Source organism: Stegodyphus dumicola, chromosome 2 (assembly GCF_044657685.1).
Source record: "Stegodyphus dumicola isolate Sdum_Otavi_A_Nest chromosome 2, ASM4465768v1".
In the NCBI taxonomy this organism is placed as follows: domain Eukaryota; kingdom Metazoa; phylum Arthropoda; class Arachnida; order Araneae; family Eresidae; genus Stegodyphus; species Stegodyphus dumicola.
The window spans coordinates 218,211,604-218,234,303 of NC_140769.1; the positions used below are offsets into that span (position 1 = coordinate 218,211,604).

The 22,700-nt window shown below is 32.3% G+C and overlaps 1 protein-coding gene across 1 annotated transcript in view; it reads left to right on the forward strand.

Moving 5' to 3' along the window:
* The window catches only part of Lztr1 (Leucine zipper like transcription regulator 1), a 119,153-nt gene that overhangs the window by 32,876 nt on the left and 63,577 nt on the right, over nt 1-22,700 (forward strand). The window contains exons 7-9 of the mRNA XM_085811769.1: nt 2,530-2,668; nt 16,326-16,465; nt 20,226-20,372. Of these exons, the coding sequence (XP_085667895.1) occupies nt 2,530-2,668; nt 16,326-16,465; nt 20,226-20,372 (426 nt within the window). The remainder of the gene's footprint in view (nt 1-2,529; nt 2,669-16,325; nt 16,466-20,225; nt 20,373-22,700) is intronic.

Sequence of the window (22,700 nt, forward strand, 5' to 3'; positions counted from 1 at the left end):
TGTGACATGTAACAACCTTTCCCAGAAATACGTTATGTGTGACATGTAACATATTTCTGGAAAAGGGTGTCCTAACATATCTAACTGTATTTCTTCTTTCATTATTTTTATATTCTTAAATATTTGGTTATTCCATTATCAATTATTAAACTCTAGTACACTAAAGAGTGTAATAATTTTGTTCTCAGGATGAGTAAAACACGCTAGAAACATTATGCTGCTGCTTAAAATTGTGTGTGAAAGTAAGGTTATATATAAGCAGACTCAAAAATGTAACTCCTATAAATAATATTGGCTTATGCTGCCCAGAAGGGAAAGTAGTTAGTAACTCTAACTACTATACCAAAGGATCAGAGTTCGAATCCTGGAGAAGGCATTGATGTAAATTATCTGCCCCTTCATAGGAAGCAATGGTACCCTGCCAATTAGGTGCTTGCATAATAAAGTGACCATCATTTCCGATCTTAGTAGTGGCCAAACCTATAATAGCTAGTGCCCACTACTGGGAAAACAAAATATGTTGGCATGTTGAAACTGTTTTCTGGTGCTGTGAGTGGTGTCAAAGATGAAAATGATTTAACACAGATCTACTAAAGTAAAATTGAAATGTTAAAAGTAACTTAAGCTTGTAATAAATTAATAAATTCTGTTGAAGATGTGGCTATTAAATGTTGATATTTTGTTATTTTGTTATTTGTAATTTTATATGACTATTCTAAAGGAATGAACAGCGGCTGAATGATTAAAGCCATAAAAAATGCTATATTTCTAGAGAAGTTTCTGTGGATTCTGCTCTTGACAACTAAATTGAACTGCATGAGGTTTTCATAATTTCTATGAAAATGTAACATCAGATGAACTATGGAAAATCATATTTCATATCATGTACTAGTTTCTTTTAATAAGTCCTTGATAAAGATGCCTGTTTGCATAAGAAGATAGTCCTTGTATGCTTTGCCATAACCCTTATTATACACTCTAACTTAAAATTAATTAATCCGATGTACTTGCAATAAGCAATATCTTTTATGTAGAGAGCAACTTCAGTGGTGAGCACTGTGGGGACTGTGTCACACAGTGGCAGCAGAATTTGCTACACTGAGTTCTGAAAATACCCTTACATTGTGGAATCTTTTATTTATTTTGTAGAAAGTGCAGTCATTTCTTGTAAGCGTAAATCATACCGGAAGGATTCGAAAAGACTTTTTTAAAATTGTTTTTATTATAGAATAGAAAGCTTTTACAGAATTACATGAAATACTAATATCAATAACTTAACATTGAAATTTCTAATCCTGAATCTGTATAGTATTTTAACATTAGGACATAACTTGAAAAATGTATCAAAGTGTCTTTCAAATGAATTATAATTTTTGTGTAAGAATGTCTACTAAAATTTAATACGCTTACACTTGAACTGAATATTACATAATGGGCAATTTAACTTGTTTTGCTCATTGTGTAATACAGTACAAAGTCTTTAATCTGGACTCATCGGGACTTCGGCGATTCTGGATTAGGGGTGATAAGATGGCATGCAGAAATTATAAAATTAAAAATATAAACCATAATATATGGAATAAAGAGCAAGTATGATCTAAAAGGTATCAATATTTTGGGGGGGGGGAAAAAAAGGGAAAAAAAAGTTTATTATTTGTTTGTTTACTTTATTAAACATTTCTTTCAATGTAAGTTGTTTAAGTTGCTTTGTTTTTTGTGCTAATACTTTCTCTTTAATTATTTCTTCTATAGATCTTGGATCTTATCTTTACAGCTGGCATTAACTGCAAAGAGTTCTAACCAGTATCCTGAAAATTATAACCATTTAAACATTTGCTTGGTTTTAAAAGAAATCAAAGATGTACTTCTAGTAGATCATCGCACAAGGTGAAAGTTCAAAATGCGAGTTCATGAGTATGTAAAATAAGAACGAAAAATGTTCTTCGTCTTGTGCTACGCTGGCACGGAGGCAGTCAGAGAAGTCATGTGATCTTGAGAAGGCACCTTGTTGATCAAAATCAGTAAAGTTCATTGAAAGTTCTTAATTTAATGATAAAAACACTTAATATGTAATAAATTTACGTATATTCCTTTAAAACATCTCTCTTCTATAAACAGTCTTTCTCTATAAATAGTATCTCTTTTCTTTACGCGCATGCGTAGTGGATGCGCACATTAAACATGCATGCGTAAACGCATAATGCGCTTACGCATGCGCATAAAGTAGGTCTGGATTATAGATCATTCCGAATTATGGACATCCGGATTAAAGACTTTGTACTGTATTCAGTTCTGCTGTTATAGATGTGTATAAATTTGTGAATATTGCACCATCTATGTATCTTAATATTAAATATGTGTAATATCTATGTTAACCTAAATACTCCTTTATAAATATGCAAACATTTTCATTTGCCTTTGCAATTGCTTTAATGATTTACATTTTATAAAATTTAAATCAAAATTCTTATATGTTAGTAAAATGTATATTTCTAAATATACTGAATATATTTACATCGAAATCTACAGGCGTCCAGTTCCTAGATCTGCACATGGAGCTGCAGTGTATGATGGAAAACTATGGATATTTGCTGGCTATGATGGAAATGCTAGATTAAATGATATGTGGACGATATCTTTACTTGGTGATTCAAAAGTCTGGGAAGAAGTGAGTAGTAAAAAAAAAAAAAAAAAAAAATTTGAAATTCTTTTTTCCATCTTAAATTTTATTTTCTTTTATCATTATTTTTATTAGTTCTCAACTATGCGCTATATCATATTTTGACTGTGATTTAACTCTTGTAATAGATGCCTTCTGTATTCTTTGAGTTTAAGGTACCATCAATTGTAAGATGCAATCCTTAATTAATTGCAGTACAGTACAAAGTTCGTAATCCGGACTCGTTGGGAATTCGGTGATTCCGGATTAGGGGTTTTTCGGATTATAGATCATCAATTTAAATCTGATAAGATGGCATGCAGAAATTATACAATTAAAAATATGAAACCGTAATTTATGAAATAAAGAGCAATTATGATCTAAAGGGTATCAAAATTTACAAAAAAAAAAAAGCTTAATATTTATTTGCTTACTTTATTAAACATTTCTCTCAATGTAAGTTGTTTAAGTTGCTTCATTTTTTGTTCTAAATGCGCATGCGTAAACATTAAACATGCATGCATAACATGAAATGCGCATACGTAAACGCATTACGCATGCATGCTTTGAGTTTGTGGCTCTGAGGTTCGGATTATGGATCATTCCGGATAATGGACGTCCGGATTACGGACTTTGTACTGTGTTACTAACATGAAAAAGGATTTTTTTCTAATAAAATAAAATTCTGAAATAGACACAGATGTTTTTGCATTAAAGAATTTGATTGATTGGCAGCAATATGACTTATTTATCTGTATACATTTTAATCAACATTTCCTTCTGAATCGTTATCAAAATGGCACATGCATGAGCTTGGACTTCTTAGCTTTATCCAGTACTTTGTAATGAATACATTTTTGAAAGTGATATATACTCATCTTAGAAATAAGCAGGAAAATCAAGGCTAAATTTGAGTAATATGCATATGTATATAATAGATTTGTTTGATAGTTGTAATTGATTTGAAGAGGTTTATTGAGTAGATAGAGTGATGAAACTTGTAAACAAATGCAACCATAGATATGACGTAGTTTATTGCTGGACAACTAATTCTTGAGACATATATTCTTATTCTCGCATCATTATTGGTGCAATGTGCACCCAGTCTCCATAGCATTTTTTTTAGATTAGAGATAGAGGTAAGTGACAACATTGTAGCATGAAACAAGCAAAACAGAAGAGTGATTACACATTCAGCAAGAGCATAGGAGAATTGAGAGGTTTTGATTCTCAATTGAAATCTTATTCAGGGATTGGATACATGGCATCTATGTTGCAGTGTTAATCAGGTCTTGTGATGCAGCTAATTTTGAAATGACACAGTTTAGATTGGTATGATATAAACAGTTACTATTTTTAGGACAGAAAAGGGAAGTACCTTAATTTAAATGACGATTAAAGGGGCTGTTGCAAAATTAAAATTAGTACAAATACCAAAAATCCGCCAAATCCTGAAATTCCTGTTGCCTCTCAAAATATAAACATTCAGTTTATGGGTTCCAGAAGCCGCAACATTGAGTACGAAATATGGAATAAAAATACTTACCGAATAATGAGGTCATAATTACCGAATAATAATGAGTCATAACAGAAATACCAAATTATTGAATTAAGTTTTCCCCCCCTCTAATCTGCATCGAGGTAAGAAAGCAGACGATCCACTTAACTCTTCTTTCAAGTTCACGATTCACGTTGTTGTATTTTCTGAGCGTTGTTATTTCACGAGATTATTTAGTGCTGCCTTTTTTTTATCCGGATATTTTGTGGATAAATTAAGACTATTTTAAATTTCAGCCTTTTTTAATCAATTACAGATTAGAAACGCACTCATGATTTTACTGCTTTGCAACGTTGAAAAACGTAAACACGTTGCATTGACAGTAATGCAAAAAGTGCAAATTCTCCAAAAGATGAAGACAGATGCTACTCCTCGGTTTATAGCAGAGTAATAAGGAATTGCGATACGATTGTGTATCATATACAGAAAAATAAAGAAAAGCTGTTGAAATTTTACAGGAACAGTGAATCTAACACCGGAATCCGAAACCGGAAATCTTTGCATGAGGCGAAATCGGCAAAGCTCGATGCTGTGTATATATAATACACTGAATAATATAATCAATTTATATATGTAATAATAATATAATGCATATAATAAGTTATTGCAATAATGTATATAATAATTTAATTAAATGTATTTAATACGCCTTATTTATTTTGCACTTTTAGTCTGAATATTATGATTTATCTTTTCTATCTTGAAATTTGCAAAATCCTAAAATCCACACAACCTCTGGTCCCAAGCTTTGCGGATTTCTTGAATTCTACTGTAGTTTGCTTTCATATTTTATATCTTGCATATATATGTGTTATCTTCCCATGTGTTTTATTGAAGTTTTTGTATTTCACATTTCTTTAATTCTTCTGACTTTTGGTCGCTTATTTACATATTTATAGGGAATTTTGAAATTTTATTGGTTTTTTAATTTAATTTCTTTTGGGTTTTTCTGGATATGATTCTAAACTTCTTAATTTTTTCAAAAACTGTCTTGTGTATATATATTGTTGCATTCTACGGGTTCGTGGATTTGGAGTGATTGATGAAGTGCAACAACTCATGAAGAATCAAAACACAGTTTAGCCAGTATTACTCAGGGCAGTTCCAAAATCATATTTACAGTTTTAAAACAACCATGACATGTTTGTCATGATTTTTTTGTCATGGTCATGTTGCTGAAACAATCAGTAACACAGGATATAACGACTTCAGGCCATCAGGCTATAATGGTGAAGACAGTTTCATGGCAAAACACTAAAGTATAGCTCCCAACTCGGTCAGTGAGCTCCTGACTCGAAGCTCAACACACTCAAGATAAAACTTGGCGATACACTACCACTCCATGTAGAGGCAGGGTTTATATAGCTTTTCAACTGCCTTCGAAAACATTCTGGGGTAAACTGGTAAGAATTGGTTCTAGAATGTTCTCTCTCCATCCATGGCATATCGTCAATTATGTCATCAAATGGGTGATTTCATGCCAATAATGGCAAGCTTGTCTTCTCTTGCCATTTTCTGGCAACCCTAAATTCACCTTGAGGGAAAGCTAGCCTACTGTGACTGGGCATTTCGTAACACTGCCCCCTCCCTACTTCCTTGGCAGTACAATCCTTGGTCAGAAGCCAAATTCAAAAGGTAAGTAGACAAACAAAGTAAACAAAAATAGGAAAAATAAATATTTGTACTATTTACAAGTAACTATGCATGAACTACACACAGAAATTATGTAGGAAAATTAATCTGTAAGAATTATGGGTACCCCTAAGAATGAGAAGTACTAGGTACTATGGCCATAGTTTGGGACGAATCTGTCACAACTGAACGACCTTAGGTTTTGAATTGGGGAACTTATGGATCCGTATCACAACCTTGTTCAGTCTGTTGAGAACTGTGTAGGAACCTTCCCAATGCGATTACAGTTTTGGAGAAACACCCTTATGAAGACTCGGATTCCTGAGCCACACTTTGTTGTTTTCCTTTAATTAATATTCATGGCTTTTGCTTCATATCTGTACTTCATCCTGTGCATCAAGATGTTGATCTTCTGGGCAAACCTGTATACTTAAATTATCGATCTGGGGATATGCGAGCACGAGCGTAGATGTTAATGCCACCTTCAACTGATTAAAAAATTTTTCGCACACATCAGTCTATACGAATTTTGGTCTACTGTATGTTAATTTATGCAGAGGCCTTGCAATGTTGGAGAACCCCTTCGTGAATCTTATGCAATAGCTACAGATTCACAGGAGGCTCCATAGTTGATGAATATCCGCAGGGTGTTGTTCCCAGTATTTAACTGCTGACACCTTCTATAGATCTAAGTGGACAGCTTTGGCAGAGGCAACGGGCTCCGGATAGATGACTTCACCGTGGATCAATTTGCATTTCAAAAGACTCACTTGAGGCTGGCATCTTTCAATTTCTGGAACACCTTCCTGATATTTTCTAGATGTTCCTTGAATCTGCAGCCCACTATAATAATGTTATGTAAGTAGATCAGACAGGATTCATAAGATAGGCCACAAAGCACTGTCTCCATAAGGCATTCAAATGTTGCAGGGGCATTACAGAGTCCAAATGGCATAACTTTAAGCTGCCAGAGTATTTGGCCGGTATACTCTACAGTTTTTCTCTATCATCGGGGTGAACTTCCACTTGCCAGTATCCACTCTTGAGATCCAAAGTAGAAAACCACTTATATCCTGATAGGGTGTCTAGAGTATTGTCAGTCCTAGGAAGTGGGTAACTGTCTTTCTTAGTGACATTATTTAGTCTCCGATAGTCAACAGAAAATCTTGTTGAGTCACCTTTCTTCCGGACAAGAACTATAGGTAATGCCCATGGACTTAAGGATGGTTCAACAATGTCATTTTGTTGCTTCTGCTTCAGAAGATTTTCAGCCTCTTCCTGTTTTGCAAATGGAAGCCTAGGATTTTGCATTATTGGAGAGTGATCCCCTGTATCACTTCGATGTCGCATCAGTTTTGAGCAACCAACATCTCTGGATGTTTTAGAAAATAGATCTTCAAATTCTTTAATAGTTATCTCTGCCACACGTCTTTGTTCGTGGGTTAAGTTTGCACTCTTCAGAAGTTCTTCCATTAATTTCCCAGTTACTTCAGATGGAATTGTGGGTGTGGCTTTGTAGACACAAGTAACTAGAGTGCATGTTGCTAGCACTTCATCCTTTTCGATGGTTTTCGGTCTATGGCTAACATTCGCCACCCTCACAGGGACGAAGTCTCTTGAAAGGTCTACTCATGTCGAGCCCACTAATACATCTCTTGGGCTATTTTCAGGGTATTTAATTATTCCAAATTTGAAGCTATTGTTTTCTATGGAGGGATGGAGGGATGGTGACATTTGTCTTTGTGGTTACTTGTTGAGCTGAAGGAATACTATTTTTCATTTCAAACACAGTTATACAGTCAAAAGTCGTTAATTCGGACACCCATAATCCGGACCTCAAAGCTACAAACTTTCTGTGCATGCGTCGTAAGACCTTTACAGCTGTGAATATGCTTGTGCGCATGTGCAAAATACGTTTACGAATGCGCGTTTAATGTATAACAGACGGTATAAGCTAAGCTAAAATTACTAATTATCTATTTCAGTTAATGTTGCAGATTGCGTTGTTCCTTAATCTTCAAATTGGATCCGGCTTATTATTTTTTGAAGACTGTTAGAGCAATTTTATAAAAGTAAGCTTGAACTTTCAATTGTGTCAAATAGAAATTCTGGTGTATATTTACTAATATGTAAAGGATCTACAAAGCGAAAGTATGTTTCGAAGTCCATTAAACAAATGTGGAATTGCTGCAAAAAATGGATAAGGCATATCCTTTGTTTATCTAAACTTTAACGTTTGTTTATCTAAACTTTGTTTATCTTTAACGCCGTGGCACGGAATGAATTAGAAGTTGATCTGTCAGCACTATCCTTATCTTCAGGGCAGATGTTTTTATTTTATTTGGCTTATAATTCCTTACTAAATGTAGTATTTCATTTTGATGTACTCCGTCTTTGATATGATTAAAATCAAATTCCTCGTCATTATAATTCATTTCCGATTGCGAAGAAAGTGACAGAGGTTATTGAAAACAAAAAAATTTCGATTGACAAATTAGTCGGTAGACACAGCAATTATAGGACTTGAAGAGCGGAACTTTGTAACTGAACAAGAAATTATGTCTGTTTATGGAATTAAAGTGTATGTATTATCACATAAAAAATGAAGCAACTTAAACAACTTACATTGAAAGAAATGTTTAATAAAGTAAACAAATAAATATTAAGCTTTTTTTTGCAAATTTTGATACCCTTTAGATCATAATTGGTCTTTATTTCATAAATTACGGTTTCATATTTTTAATTTTATAATTTCTGCATGCCATCTTACCAGATTTAAACTGATGATCTATAATTCGGAAAAATCGATAATCCGGAATCACCGAAGTCCCGACGAGTCCGGATTAACGACTTTTGACTGTATCTTCTTTTGCAGAGTTCATCTTGTTATGTTTAAAGTCCAGCATAAAGTTGTACTTCCGCTAAAAGTCCAGTCTGAGTATTAATTTGTCCACGATGTTAGCAACAAATGCTGGTAAATGTCATTTCTGAAGGTAATGGTAATATTCATTTTATCTTCAGTCAGAATTTTATCACCTGTCACTTTTTGTAAAGTCACACAGGATGGAGCCCAGCACAATGTTTCATTCAATTCCTGAGTTACATTTATTCTAACGATGGTTATATTTGTTCTTGTGTTGATGATTGTCTAACAAGGATGCTTTTGACGAGCAGCTGTTATCTCTACTGCTTATTGAAGAGATCTGTAGAACTTTCAAAGGGACGCCATGAGATTGCCACATTTTAGTTTCACTAGTTTTATTTCATGGGAGCTCTCTCCTGGTCTTAGTTCACATAACAGTTTCTGCAGAGATGCCTTTCCAGTCCGCAGTTGATTGTTTTCTTCCCAATATTGCTTTTATTCAGCTTTCTTAACACCTCCTGAATCTATCTTATTTCTTCTCTCAGTTTTGCGAAATCAAAATTTGGATCTTCTATTTGAGCTGTTCTAGTAGGATGGTGATCTTTTACAGTCGTTTGTTGAGCCAACTTTAACGTCATGGCATAGACCAAGGCAGATTTTCAAAGTAAAACACAAAAAATAAAAAAATGAAAATAACAATAATAAATAAAGGGAAAAAATAATAAATAAATAAATATGATTTACAGATTTATCATGTCAACTAGCCGCTTGACTAAAAAAAAAAAAAGTTTCTTTTTGACTTCATAAAATATACAGTAAAAAATAGTGATAAAATACAAGGTGCATCTGAAAAGTTCAGTGACTAGTCCCATATGTAAGAAACTGCGTTGATTAGGATAAGGCACCCACGAATATGCATTGAGAGACACATGAAAAGTGCCTCCTATTGTACAAATTACTGAAGTGAAGCAGTGATGCAAGCTGTGACCAAGCTAATGGAGTCGGTATGGGAACTTGGTTCATTACAAAATAGAGCAATGCTTTAACCCTCTTGTTGCACATCCTGTGATTTCCACGGGCAACGTAGAAGTAGCAAAATTTATGCAACCCACGATTTCTGCAGGGATGAATTTTTGGCGTCTATTTAACTAAGTTTAATTTTAAGTTAAGTTTAATTTTAATTAATTTTATGTTTTCAAGGTTTCAGCTTTTCCGTGATATTTAATTGTTTATTTAGATGTGGGCTAACAGATGGCATTAGTTGTCCACATTTCTGCCAAATATACAAGAATATGTAATGTAGCATTTTGCGCACGCTTTTCAGAGCTCAAAGATACTTGGCAGGAAGCATTTCGCAAGTGATATAACCTATATTCCCAACAATATTTCCAACACTGATAGTAGCTCTAACTCTGATTTCAAGTATATCAAAGATAGTTATAGCTAAACTGATGAGAATTTCTCGGATTCCTTAGCAGATAGTGATGAATCTGAAAATTCAGTTTATATTGAAAACGTTCGACAGTGGTGCAAAATTGATATATATGTTTTGATTGATTGAAAAAATTTATATATATAATATATAGTATATATGTTTTACCTTTGTATTTTATAAAATAAATCAAAATTTAAGCAGCATTAATTTTCAAAATTTTCGTTTTATATCATTATTCTTCAATTTCAGTATACTGACAACCTTTTTCTATGATCTAATTCTATATTGAAAAAAACTCTTTTACAAAAAAATTTTGTATATTTTAATTCTAAAATATATGTAGATTTGAAATATGTAATAAAAAAGATATGCAATAAAAAAGATATGCAATTGTTGAACTTATTTTGATAAAAAAAGTACACAGTGAGAGGGTTAACATGAATTTTGCTTCATATTAGAGAAAATGACAAAGTGACTTATGGAATATTAGTGCAAGTGTAGAATGTTGAAGCTGTAAGTAAAAAGTGTGTGTTTGAGCAGTTTAAATGCTTTAGAGATGGAAAGGAAGGTGTCAAGGATGAGCCACATTCAGGTCGAATGCCAACAAGAACAATCCCAGACAACATCGAACAAGTGCAACGTATGCTTGTGGATGATCAGTGTCTGTCTTTGAGAATGACAGTAGAAGAGTTGAAGATAAGCAAATTGCTCACAGACGTTTGAAAAAGCTGATGATTTATGCCTGGTTTGTACCTCACACATTGACAGTTGAGACGAAGCAAACTCAGATTTAAATGTCTGGAAATTTCATGAACATGTCTGATCAGAATCCGCACCTTTTTTTTTAACCTTCATTAAAGGAGATGAGCGCTACCAATGATATGGGGACCAAGTGACAGTCAATGGCATGGTGTTCATTCATGTTCCCTACCTCCCAAAAAAAGTCATTGGACAAAATCCAAGATTAAGGCAATGTTGATTGCCTTTTGACAACAAGGGCTTGATAAATCATGAATTTCTATCCTAGGGTCAAACTGTCAATGTGGAAGTTTACAAGGGAGTTTTAAAGTGGCTGCTTCAACGCAAATGCCAGTTTCAGCCAGAAATGTGTCAGAGTAGATAGTGAAATTTCCTCCACAGCAACACCTATCTGCACAGTGCGATCCGTATGCTCAACTTTTTCACTCAACACAAGGTGACTGTTCTTCAGTACCCTTCTTATTCTCCAGATTTAGCAGCGGTAGACTGTTTTTGTTTTCTCACCTTAAATTAACCTTGAAAACCTTAGGCTTCATAGATACTGTGGACGTCCAACAACAAATAACCACTGTGCTTCGAGCGATTCTACAAGAAGCATTCGTTGACAGTTTACAGCAACTTTATAGCCAATGTCAGAAGTGTGTTTAGCTAATGGCCATTACTTTGAAGGCCAGTAAACCTATTTTGTTTTTAAATGTTGTCTTCTTGATTTTCTGAGACCATTCGCTAAACTTTTCAGACATACTTTTTTATATAAACAGACATACATTTGAGACAAAAATGACAAAAATATTCTATTTATTATAATAATAATCTTAAATTCATTTTACAGTCAAAAGTCATTAATCCGGACTCGTTGGAACTTCGGTGATTCCGGATTATCGATGTTTTCCGGATTATAGATCATCAGTTTAAATCTGGTAAGATGGCATGCAGAAATTATAAAATTAAAAATATGAAACGGTAGTTTATGAAATAAAGAACAATTATGATCTAAAGGGTATCAAAATATACCAAAAAAAAAAAAAAAAAAAAAAAAAAAAAAAAAAAAAAAAAAAAAGCATAATATTTATTTGTTTATTTTATTAAACATTTCTTTCAATGTAAGTTGTTTAAGTTGCTTCGTTTTTTATGTGATAATACATTCTCTTTAATTCTATAAACAGACATAATTTCTTGTTCAGTTACAAAGTTCCGCTGTTGAAGTCCTATAATTGCTGTGTCGAGAATACCGACTATTTTGTTAATCGAAATTTTTTCATTTTCAATAACCTCTGTCACTTTCTTCGCTATCGAAAGCGAGTTATAATGGCGAGGAATTTGATTTAAATCATATCAAAGACGGAGTACATCGAGATGAAATACTGCATTTAGTCAGGAATTATAAGCCAAATAAAATAAAAACATCTGCCCTGAAGATAAGGATAGTGCTGACAGATCAACTTCCAATTCATTGCGCACCGCGGCGTTAAATATAAACAAAGTTTAGATAAACAAACATTAAAGTTTAGATAAACAAAGGATATGCCTTTATCCATTTTCTTCAGCAATTCCACTTTTTGTTTAATGGATTTCGAAACATACTTTTGCTTTGTAGATCCTTTACATATTAGTAAATATATATCAGAAATTCTATTTGACATAATCGAAAGTTCAAGCTTACTTTTATAAAATTGCTCTAACAGTCTTTAAAGAATAATAAGCCGAATCCAATTCGAAGATTAAAGAACAACGCAATCTGCAACATTAACTGAATTAGATAATTTTAGCTTAGCTTATACCATTCGTTATACATTAAACGCGCATTCGTAAATGTATTTTGTGCACGTGCACAGGCAAATTCGCAGCCGTAAAGGTCTTACGTGCATGCGTCAATATGACGCATGCGCAGAAAGTTTGTAGCTTTGAGGTCCGGATTATAGATCATTCCGGATTATGTGTGTCCGAATTAACGACTTTTGACTGTATATTGAAAAACTATGTGTCCTTTTATTCATGTGGGCATTTATCAATGTAGGCTTTTATCTGCATGCGCTTTCATCCATGTGGGTATTTGTAGCATGTGCATTTATCTCAGTGGCTTTATTTTTGTAGACTTTTGTTGCATGCGCTTTCATTCAGCAAGCTTTTATCAGGGAACATTTCATTTTCAGCCCTTGAGCAGTTGGGAAGGGCATCATTTTTCTGTCTTATCTAACCTCACATAATAAAGGAAATCCAAAGAACCATATTTGTTTAAAGTGAAATCACTATCTGCAAATAGTGGTTTTCTTTTGTTGGTGTAGCAGGGAAGAAAGAACTTGCAAATTTTCCTTCACTTATTGTTAATTTTATCAAATTAAAATTTTAGCAAATGATATCTATGTTCTACGCTTTCCTTGAAATTTTATATCCATGATTCAGTCAAACTGAAATCAGAATTTTGTTATTATTGAAATGCAGATATCAATTAACCTTTTGAAAAATCATGTAGCTAGAAGACCATGCATCAATTTTTTAAATACGTTAATATCAATCTGCTGTGTGGAGCATTACAAAGTCTTAAGAGGACATGTTTAGAGATATTTTTAAAACTGTTTTTTGTAATTTATAGCCAGTTAGTAGATTTTATAATGACAGTGATAGCCACAAATTTTTAATGTTTTTGAATATTTCAAATAAAAAATAAAATTATCTGATTAATGTAATACACAAAAAATGAAGCCAAACCAAACAGACTTTAATGGAGGGGGAGGTACAATGCAAAAAATGCTAAATGAAGTTTTAATATAAATGAAGTCTTCATTAATAGTTTTCAATTAATGAAGGGCAAAATCTGTAGTATGGCTTGAAATCCAGAAAATATCCCCACTGATAGTAAAGAAAGTTGCAAAGAGATTGTTGAGAGTGAAAAGCATTTAGTTAAATCTTTAGGGTAAATTCTTCACCAGGGTCTGATCAATAGAACTGTGTAAGTAAACAAGAAACCCGATAAAATGTCACTCAATAAAATTAAAAAAAAAAAAAAATAAAACATGCAAAAAAGAAAGAAAAAGAAAATAAATTTCTTAAACAACCTATGTTGAAAGAAATGTTTAATGAAACAAAAAATAAATTTTAACATGGAACTTTTTTTTTGGGGGGGGGGGTCTAAATTTTTGTTTCTTCACAGTCAAAAATGCTTCATTATTTTGTAAATAACAATTTTATATTTTTAACTTCTACATGCCATCCTCCTAAATTTGAATTAATAAATTAAAATTTATTAATTCAAATTTTAAAATCCTATTTCCTTAGAATGTTCTCCATAAAGATGTCCTTAGACAGATAGCTTTATTCAGATAGCTTAACCTGACTATTCTAGATCTTGTATTTTGTACTGTATGCTTACTGAGAGCTGTGATATTGATTTTCTTGTTTATTTCTGAGATGAACCGTGCATATACAGTATATTCTTATAAAAATGCTTTACAATTTTGTAGAATTTAGGTCTGCAGTTGTACATTTCTCTTTGTGAGACATCTTCATCTTAAATCTTCATAATTATCATCTGAGTGATCGAGAATGTTAGTGATGCGATGTTTTTTAACTAAACTTTACCATCTTCTGTGATTAGGTTCATAGTTGTTGGTATCTATTCAGCAGCTTTTGATGCTGCATTTTCTTTACTTTTCCAGATGTCAGTGAAAGGCTGTTAACTAACAGCCAGGTTTTATATTTCTGAATTAAACTTAATGTGTTTATTGACTGAAATGTTAAATTGTTAAAAGTAGCTGGTTACACCACCAGGAATTAAAAAATCATGTAGTTTTCCAGTGTCACTAAATGATCTGTAATTCTAAGATGCTTGATTTTAAGCCACACCCTGTCTTTAGAGATTTTTTACATAGGTATGAACACATCTTTGAATCAAAGAAATATGATAATTGCTTATCATGCTCAACATTCAACTTGCTTTAGAACTTAACTGTACAATTAAAACTTTATAAGCCCTCTCACAAAGTAGGATATATATACATATATCCAAAGATATATTGGTCCAGCTGTCTAAAGACAGATTTTTTAAAAATTTTTTTATTATCTTGTCAACAATGAAATTGTCGCCAAGCAGCATAATTTAATGCCAGTTATGGATAAACATGACGTAACAACGCACTCATAATGTCTACATTTTTTTTTTACACAACCCCATTGATTCTCGATAAGCAACCACTTGTTTTTATGAACAAAGATATAAATTAACTACTTTTGCTGCATTGTTTCCTTGCATTTTGATAAAAAATGTTTGAAATTTGATACTTGCCTTCTACAGAACAGCAAGCTGTGGAATTTTTTTTTTAAGTTATGGGATTGCACCATAAAAAAACGTGTATATTAATGGACATATATGGTCAACAAAATAATAATAAATTGGAATCATTATACACAGAAAGTTTGTACACAGAGTGTTCTAAACAGAATTTCAGTAAAATCGGAAGCCCTAACAAAGTACTAGAAATCAACAAAATCCTTTTTTCAAAATGCAAAATGAAGGGAGTTGAATACTGACAGTTTATTAAATAAAGAACTTGTAAGAAATTTTATGTGGAAATATATTTTAATCGCTAAAGAGGGCGTAAATCTTTCATGATGTATACTTCTTGTTTTTGGATCTGGCAGTGCCAGTTGAATGTGTGTTAGACGTGAATAAACTTGACAGTTTAGAAAACTGGTTCGTAATGTTCATTTACCTTGATGTTATGTGTGATTGAATTAGTGTTTTTTAAACCAGGATAACTTGAAATCTTGACGGTATTAATATAATATTTTATATATATATAATATTTTATAGAACTGTTAGTTCCTTCAGAATTTCACAGGAATGATTGGCACAGCTTTGGTGGGATCTCTGACTTTCATGGATTGATGGAAGCCAATGTTCATGGTCAATGAGATAATACGTTGTAGCCAAATATACAATAAGCAATTCGTGATTTTCTTTATTAGAAATTATATTTTATTTTTTCTGAATTTTTTCAGATGATCCTTCATTTGATTAAATTATTGAAATTTAGAGTGTTATATAAGCATGCATATTTCTAAAAGTATTCAATCTCAAAGAGGCTTATGCATGAACCTATGTCTACATAGCTAATGATTAACATGAAATAAAAGGGACTTAAATTGAAATATATCTAGAGACTAACATAAATATATACAAAAATAGAAGGTCTATAATAGTGAATTCAATGACATCCTATTTGTTAATATGTTTGTAATTTGGTACTTCTTTGTCAAAGCAGCTACCACATAAACTTTTGGCGGTATTTAAGTAATAGTTTGGGTTATTAAGTTTGCCAGTTTAAGGTTACTATGCACAGTGGCCACTTTAACAAGGAGGTACCTGTAATTGTTCAGCTTTTATCTGCTAATAACAGCTCAATAAATTTCATAATTTCAGGTTCCTCAGTCTGGTGACTGTCCTCCAACTTGTTGCAATTTTCCAGTAGCTGTTGCCAGAGATAGTATGTTTGTATTTTCAGGGCAAAGTGGTGCAAAAATTACGAATAGTCTCTTTCAGTTTCATTTTAAAGAGCGATAGTAAGTTTTTATTAAATTAATTATTCATATATATATATATATATATCATATACATATATATACATACCTATACAGGATGTCCTGTAAATGTTGTGACAAACTTCTGAGGGAGGTAGTACACATCATAAGGATTAAGAATTGCATAGGAACCCATGCCCAGAAACGTCACTCTATGCCGCCAGGGGCTGCTGTACAAGAGAGTGCTAATGGAAAGTGAGAATTGTCTTATTCGAGTGGTAAGTACCATACGAGGAGTATGGAATGCTATATGAACCAGAAGCTTGCAGACGTGCACTTAGTGTATGGTATAGCTGATGGTAATGGACGAACCGCTGCATGCATTTATCGAGAATGCTTCTCCGACAGACATCAACCACACCGCAGTTTATATTCACATCTGCATCAAAATTTGTACCACTATGGGTCATTAAGAAGTAGACTCATTTTGGATGTCATTTGAACAGATCATTTCCACATCGATGGATTAGGCATGAAGGACCAGTTCCCTGACACCCACACTCACCGGATTTATTGAGCCTTGATTTCTTTTTGTTGGAAGCTATAAAAAGTGTCGTGTATCATGATCCTGTTGTGTCTGAAATGGATCTCATGGCAAAACAGCTACTAAAATCAAAGAAACTCTCAGTGTGTTTGAACATGTCTGGCAATAAATGGTCCATCAGTGTCAGGCATGTTTGGTGTCTGATGGGGCAAACTTCGAGCATCTGTTGTAACATACAAGCTCTCGTACACCATTTGTATTCGTGTCCAATAAATGTTTCAAATTAATCACTTTGGTTTTTCCCATCTTCTACCTCTGCTACCACTTGCCCCTGACATTTCCAGGCATGAGTTCCCTATGCAATTCTTAATCCTTATGATGTGCCCTTTTTCTCTCAGAAGTTTGTCACAACATTTACTAGACACCCTGTATATATGTAATAAGAAGACTCTGCCATTATTGTAATAAGATGACTTGAAGAAAGAAGTTGCAATAGATTGAAGATTTTCTCTGCACTATAATTTGAAGAGACTTTACTACATAGTTAGAAAGATGGATGCATAAACCAAAATCTTCCAGACGTAGCCATTCGGAACAATAATTTTATTGCTGGATGTGAACTAATTATCGAAACCATATTTTTCATCACACATAATACATAACGCATGCACAATATGTATTTTTTCATTATGAGGTATGTGAAAGGTCTCGAATCTCAATTCCAGTTTGACATGAAATATAACACATTTAATTGTAATTTTGGAGTTTCAATTTTTAAAAATTATTTTATTTTTAAAATTTGTTTTTCTGAAAGTTAGATGCTCTACAGCACTCGATATGGTATATATGTATTAATTATAGTTATTGCATTTTTGAGGAAGACTAAGAAAACTAATTTTTTTATTATTATCCCAAAATACTTTTATACAGTCAAAAGTCTTTATGGACTTGTCGGGACTTCGGGGATTCCGGATTATCCGCTTTTCCGGATTATAGATCATCAGTTTAAATCTGGTAAGATGGCATGCAGAAATTATAAAATTAAAAATATGAAACTGCAATTTATGAAATAAAGAGGAATTATGACTAAAGGGTATCAAAATTTACAAAATAAAAGATTAATATTTATTTGTTTACTTTATTAAATTTATTTATTTATTTGTTTACTTTATTTACGCGCATGCGTAAAGCATACATTACACATAGTCGAAATTAGAAAATTGCAACCAGAAAACTATTTGATATGTATTAGTGATAATTATAATGACGAGGAATTTGATTTAAATCATATCAAAGACAGAGTACATCAAGATGAAATACTACATTTAGTAAGGAATTATAAGCCAAATAAGATAAAAACATCTGCCCTGAAGATACGGATAGTGCTGACAGATCAACTTCCAGTTCATTGCGCGCCGCGACGTTCCCCCCTCAACATTCTGCAAAAAATAATAAGCCAGATCCAATTCGAAGATTAAGGAACAAAGCAATCTGCAACATTAACTGAAATAGATAATTAGATAATTTTAGCTTAGCTTATACCGTCCGTTATACATTAAATACGCATGCGTAAACGTATTATGTTCATGCATAAATGCATATGCGCATGCGTAGAGGAATTATGCTCATGCGTAAACGTATCTACTAAATCCATTTCACTCGCACATGTGTTGGATTTGTGCTATACTTATGGGGTCCCACAAAAGTTTTGTAAACATTGTGGGGTCCTGGAGGTCGCGAAAAAAATCTTAGTGATAGCCTGGCTGGTGGGTGCATTGACTGGTTAGGAATTTGGGATGCAACATTGCTTTTGAAATGTAAAATCTGATGTTCCACATTCTATTATTTTACTCTTCTTTTATTTTGAAAATTTCATCTTGGAGTTTGTGTTTTTGAAGAATTAAGTAAGTGTGGGATACTACTGACCTTTTTTTAAATTCTATCTGTCAGTTTCATAGGGTTTTTAATTTTACTAAACTATAGCTGCTTTAATACATGGGATGAAAAATGAATGATATTGAAATAAGAACTAAGAAGGTGCAATAACTTAGAAGACAATCAGCCAGAAAAAGTAACCATCCATAGATGATTTTATTTTGAGTTTAGGGCTGACATTTCAGTATTTATTGTTTTATCAAAGCAGATTTAAATTTAAAATTTGTTCCAAGCTATTTAAATTGTTATTCAAAGATTTTTTTCTTTATTGATATTATTAATAAGTTTTTATTGACATTGGCATAAAAAAAGTTTTTCCTGATTAATGCAATTATTTTAAGAGAGAAAATCAAATAAACCGTTTTTAGTTTATGCGTTTGGGTAGGTTTTATTACAGGACCGTAAATTCCTGTGTTTTAGTTTTTTTGAATATTTCTTGCACTAACAAGGTAAAGTTCATAATTAAGAAAAGTAATTTCAAGTGAAAATGTACTGGATTTGATAATAAGCATATAATACTTATAATTCCAGTGCCTGCTGATACACTGCTAAAAATACTACGCATGATTCTGATTCTTGCAAGCACTCTGCAACACTAGATATTTCCAGATGCTTTTACAAAGATGAAATTATTTCATTCACTTTTTAACGTTCTTCCCCGTGTTTTGGCTAAGTGAGGGTGGGGGATGGCTTCTTTTTTTAAATTTTATGTATATATATGTATAAATTTTAATGTTAACTTTATCCTGGGATTGATGTTTACATGCTAACATTGAAATGTATGTGGGGATCATCAAAATAGAGGATCATCACTTGCCTTTTTAATCAGAATTCAAAAGTATACAGGTAATAACAATTTGTATGATGCCATTTTGAATGCAATTGTGTAACATAACCCACCAGAAATTTAAAAAAAAAAAAACAGATTTCATTGCCAGGAGGTATAAGTAAATTGTTAGCAAGTATTGAATAATCAGCAAATGATCTTACACGGGTGTACTTAGTACTGAATGTTCTTAATGTGGAAAAAATATGTTTAATGTTTCATTTGGTAAACAATTTAGTTAAATCATAAGTGAATATTTTTATGTTTATATATAAGTATATAAGTATACATATAAGTATATAAGTATACATACTGTATATAAGTATACATAGTTTGTATACTTTTTAATTTTTTTAAAAATTTTCTAGATCTGATAAACATGTTTTAAAGCATAAAGTATGATCCACCCTTCCTTGTGATGTCATAATGCTGATACATGCTGATTTAATTGGTAGATGCATAGTGAAAATTACTATACTTTTCTTTTATGTATTTAGCTGGACTAGGATCTCAACAGAACACATATTACGTGGAGCACCTCCTCCACCTACAAGACGATACGGCCACACTATGGTAGCGTTTGATCGTCATTTATATGTCTTTGGAGGAGCTGCAGACAGTACTTTGCCTAATGATTTACACTGGTATGTTATTTAAAGTAACTTCAAAATTCTAATCAAAAACTGCTTTGCAAATATATTTAAAAATAATCTAGACTGAGAAAATATTATATGAGAATTCACTTTCTCAAAAGCTATCTCTGAAAAATCTACAGTTATACGTTTACATCTACTATCTGTTACTCAAATGCTGCATTAACATATATGTGCCATTCTTAGTATTAATGGCTTGCAGTTCTTAATGCGTTTTATATAAATTGTGTGTAATTTTTATTAAAAATACAAGATTATTTTTTTCGTATTTACAAATTAGTTGTGTACGGTAAAAACCTTTGCTGAGTGCAAATTTGCATAATGCAATTTCCCATATAGGTATTATCTCATTGTTTCTATGTAATTTGTCTAATGCTAGAATTTCATTCATATATAGTTTAATATTCATTCATCAACATAGTATGTGTGGGCTTCAGCACTGGCCAGAAGTTCAGCAATTTTAAAGGATTTTCATCAATTGAAAATGAATCCAAAGAAATCGTAGCTATTGCAAAATCGATTAGTGTTGGAGTTTTGGTTTGATTTATGTGATTATGGCAAAGCCTCGAGGGCTGTCTGCCTAAGGAGAGGCATGCCTTTGTGGAGCATGTTTTAAAGGGAAACTGGTTCGTATGCACATTAAGTATGGGGAAAATCACAAAAACACCCATGCAGCCAGCCCGTTCGCAGGATTCGAATCTCAGACTGAACTACCAGTGTTCAGCGACTAGTGTACAGTGAACTACTTGGCTGCTGATGGGCCCTGGCATTGAAGGATTTTCAGATACAGAAGAAACCAAAGAATTAGTAAATGGAAGAATTCATTGATCTTATAACAATTTCAGACAGTGATAGCAGTGTTAATAAAGAAGATAAAGAGCTTTTAACTTAAAGAAGCTAAATAAATTGTTAAATAGGCACAGGAACAGACAGACTTCGCAATGCAGAGCAGATTATCGAAATGAAGAAATGACGGGCGACTTAATGACGAGCATTGAAAAATTCTGTGCTTCTTACCATGAATCTTTGAAAGCGTTTCATCATTATACCAAGCGAAAATCATCTTTTCTAAAAAGAATAATTGTACTTAGTAAGCACTAATGAAAACCTGTTCAATTAACATTCGTTTCACTTTTTCATTTTAATTACCACAGTATTGAGGTTTGTTTAAATTATATGTATTTTCTTAATCTGAATTAAATCTAATATATTTTTTTCATAGTTAATTTTTCTGTACATGCAATTCCAAAGTTAACTTGGTAGCATTCTGCTATCAGCATCGGATTCAGAAATGTTTGTATATTTACATGTGTGTTGGATACATGTGTTCATGTTTGCTTGTATTATATGTTCATACAAATGTATGTGTGTATGCATATTCACATATGCACATACATACATACATATGTGCATACATTCTTACACTTCTGAGTGCGGATTTTGCAGAATGCAATTTTGCTGTATGCACAATGTATTTATGATATAACCCCCTTGTTTGGCAAAGATTTACTGTATTTTTTTTGCTCTTTTTAAATATTATCAATTCACATTAGGTTTTATTTATTTATTTAGCTATTTATTTTTAACTATTTCATTATCATTGTTGTTATGGAAGTATGAAACTTCATTAGCACTGAACATAGTGCAGGTTTGAATATTTCGAATAAATTTTTAAAATTTTGTTGCCCTTTTTCCATTCCAATGCAAAAAACTCTATATATTTTTGGTTGTGTTTCATTGGGTTGTTTTTTGTAGCAACTTTTAATTAATTAAATATTATGTTAGCTGTATATGATGCATTATGTCAAGTATGTGTTAAGTTTTTAGCTATGGACTGTTTGTTTTTCATCTTCTGTGAAATTTTTGTATTATTAAAATTGTAATATTGAAAGTTTTGGATGTGTTTCTTCTGGATATTGGATAGAAAACAGAAAAGTACAGAAAACTGAAATTTTCAAGTTGTGATAGCCTTGTAAAATTAAATTATTCACATACTGTGCTGGCTTCTTCATACAGAAAATACTAGTAAGATATTATTCAGTTTGGAAAGCATTAAAAATTTGTCAAATATACTTTCAGTATATATTTTAACATTATTAATATTTTGAAAAATATTAAACTTGTTCAAAAATGTATTTAAAATATTATTCTAGAGATATTATCCTAATTCATTTTCATCATCTTAATTCATTTCACTGTCATCATTTTCATGGTGTTTATATCTAACAAGAAATATATTCATAGTATTGCCAGCCTCATTATGAAAATTTTCCAAAATGTATGAAAATTATAATCTTCCATATCCGTGCTGGATCATCA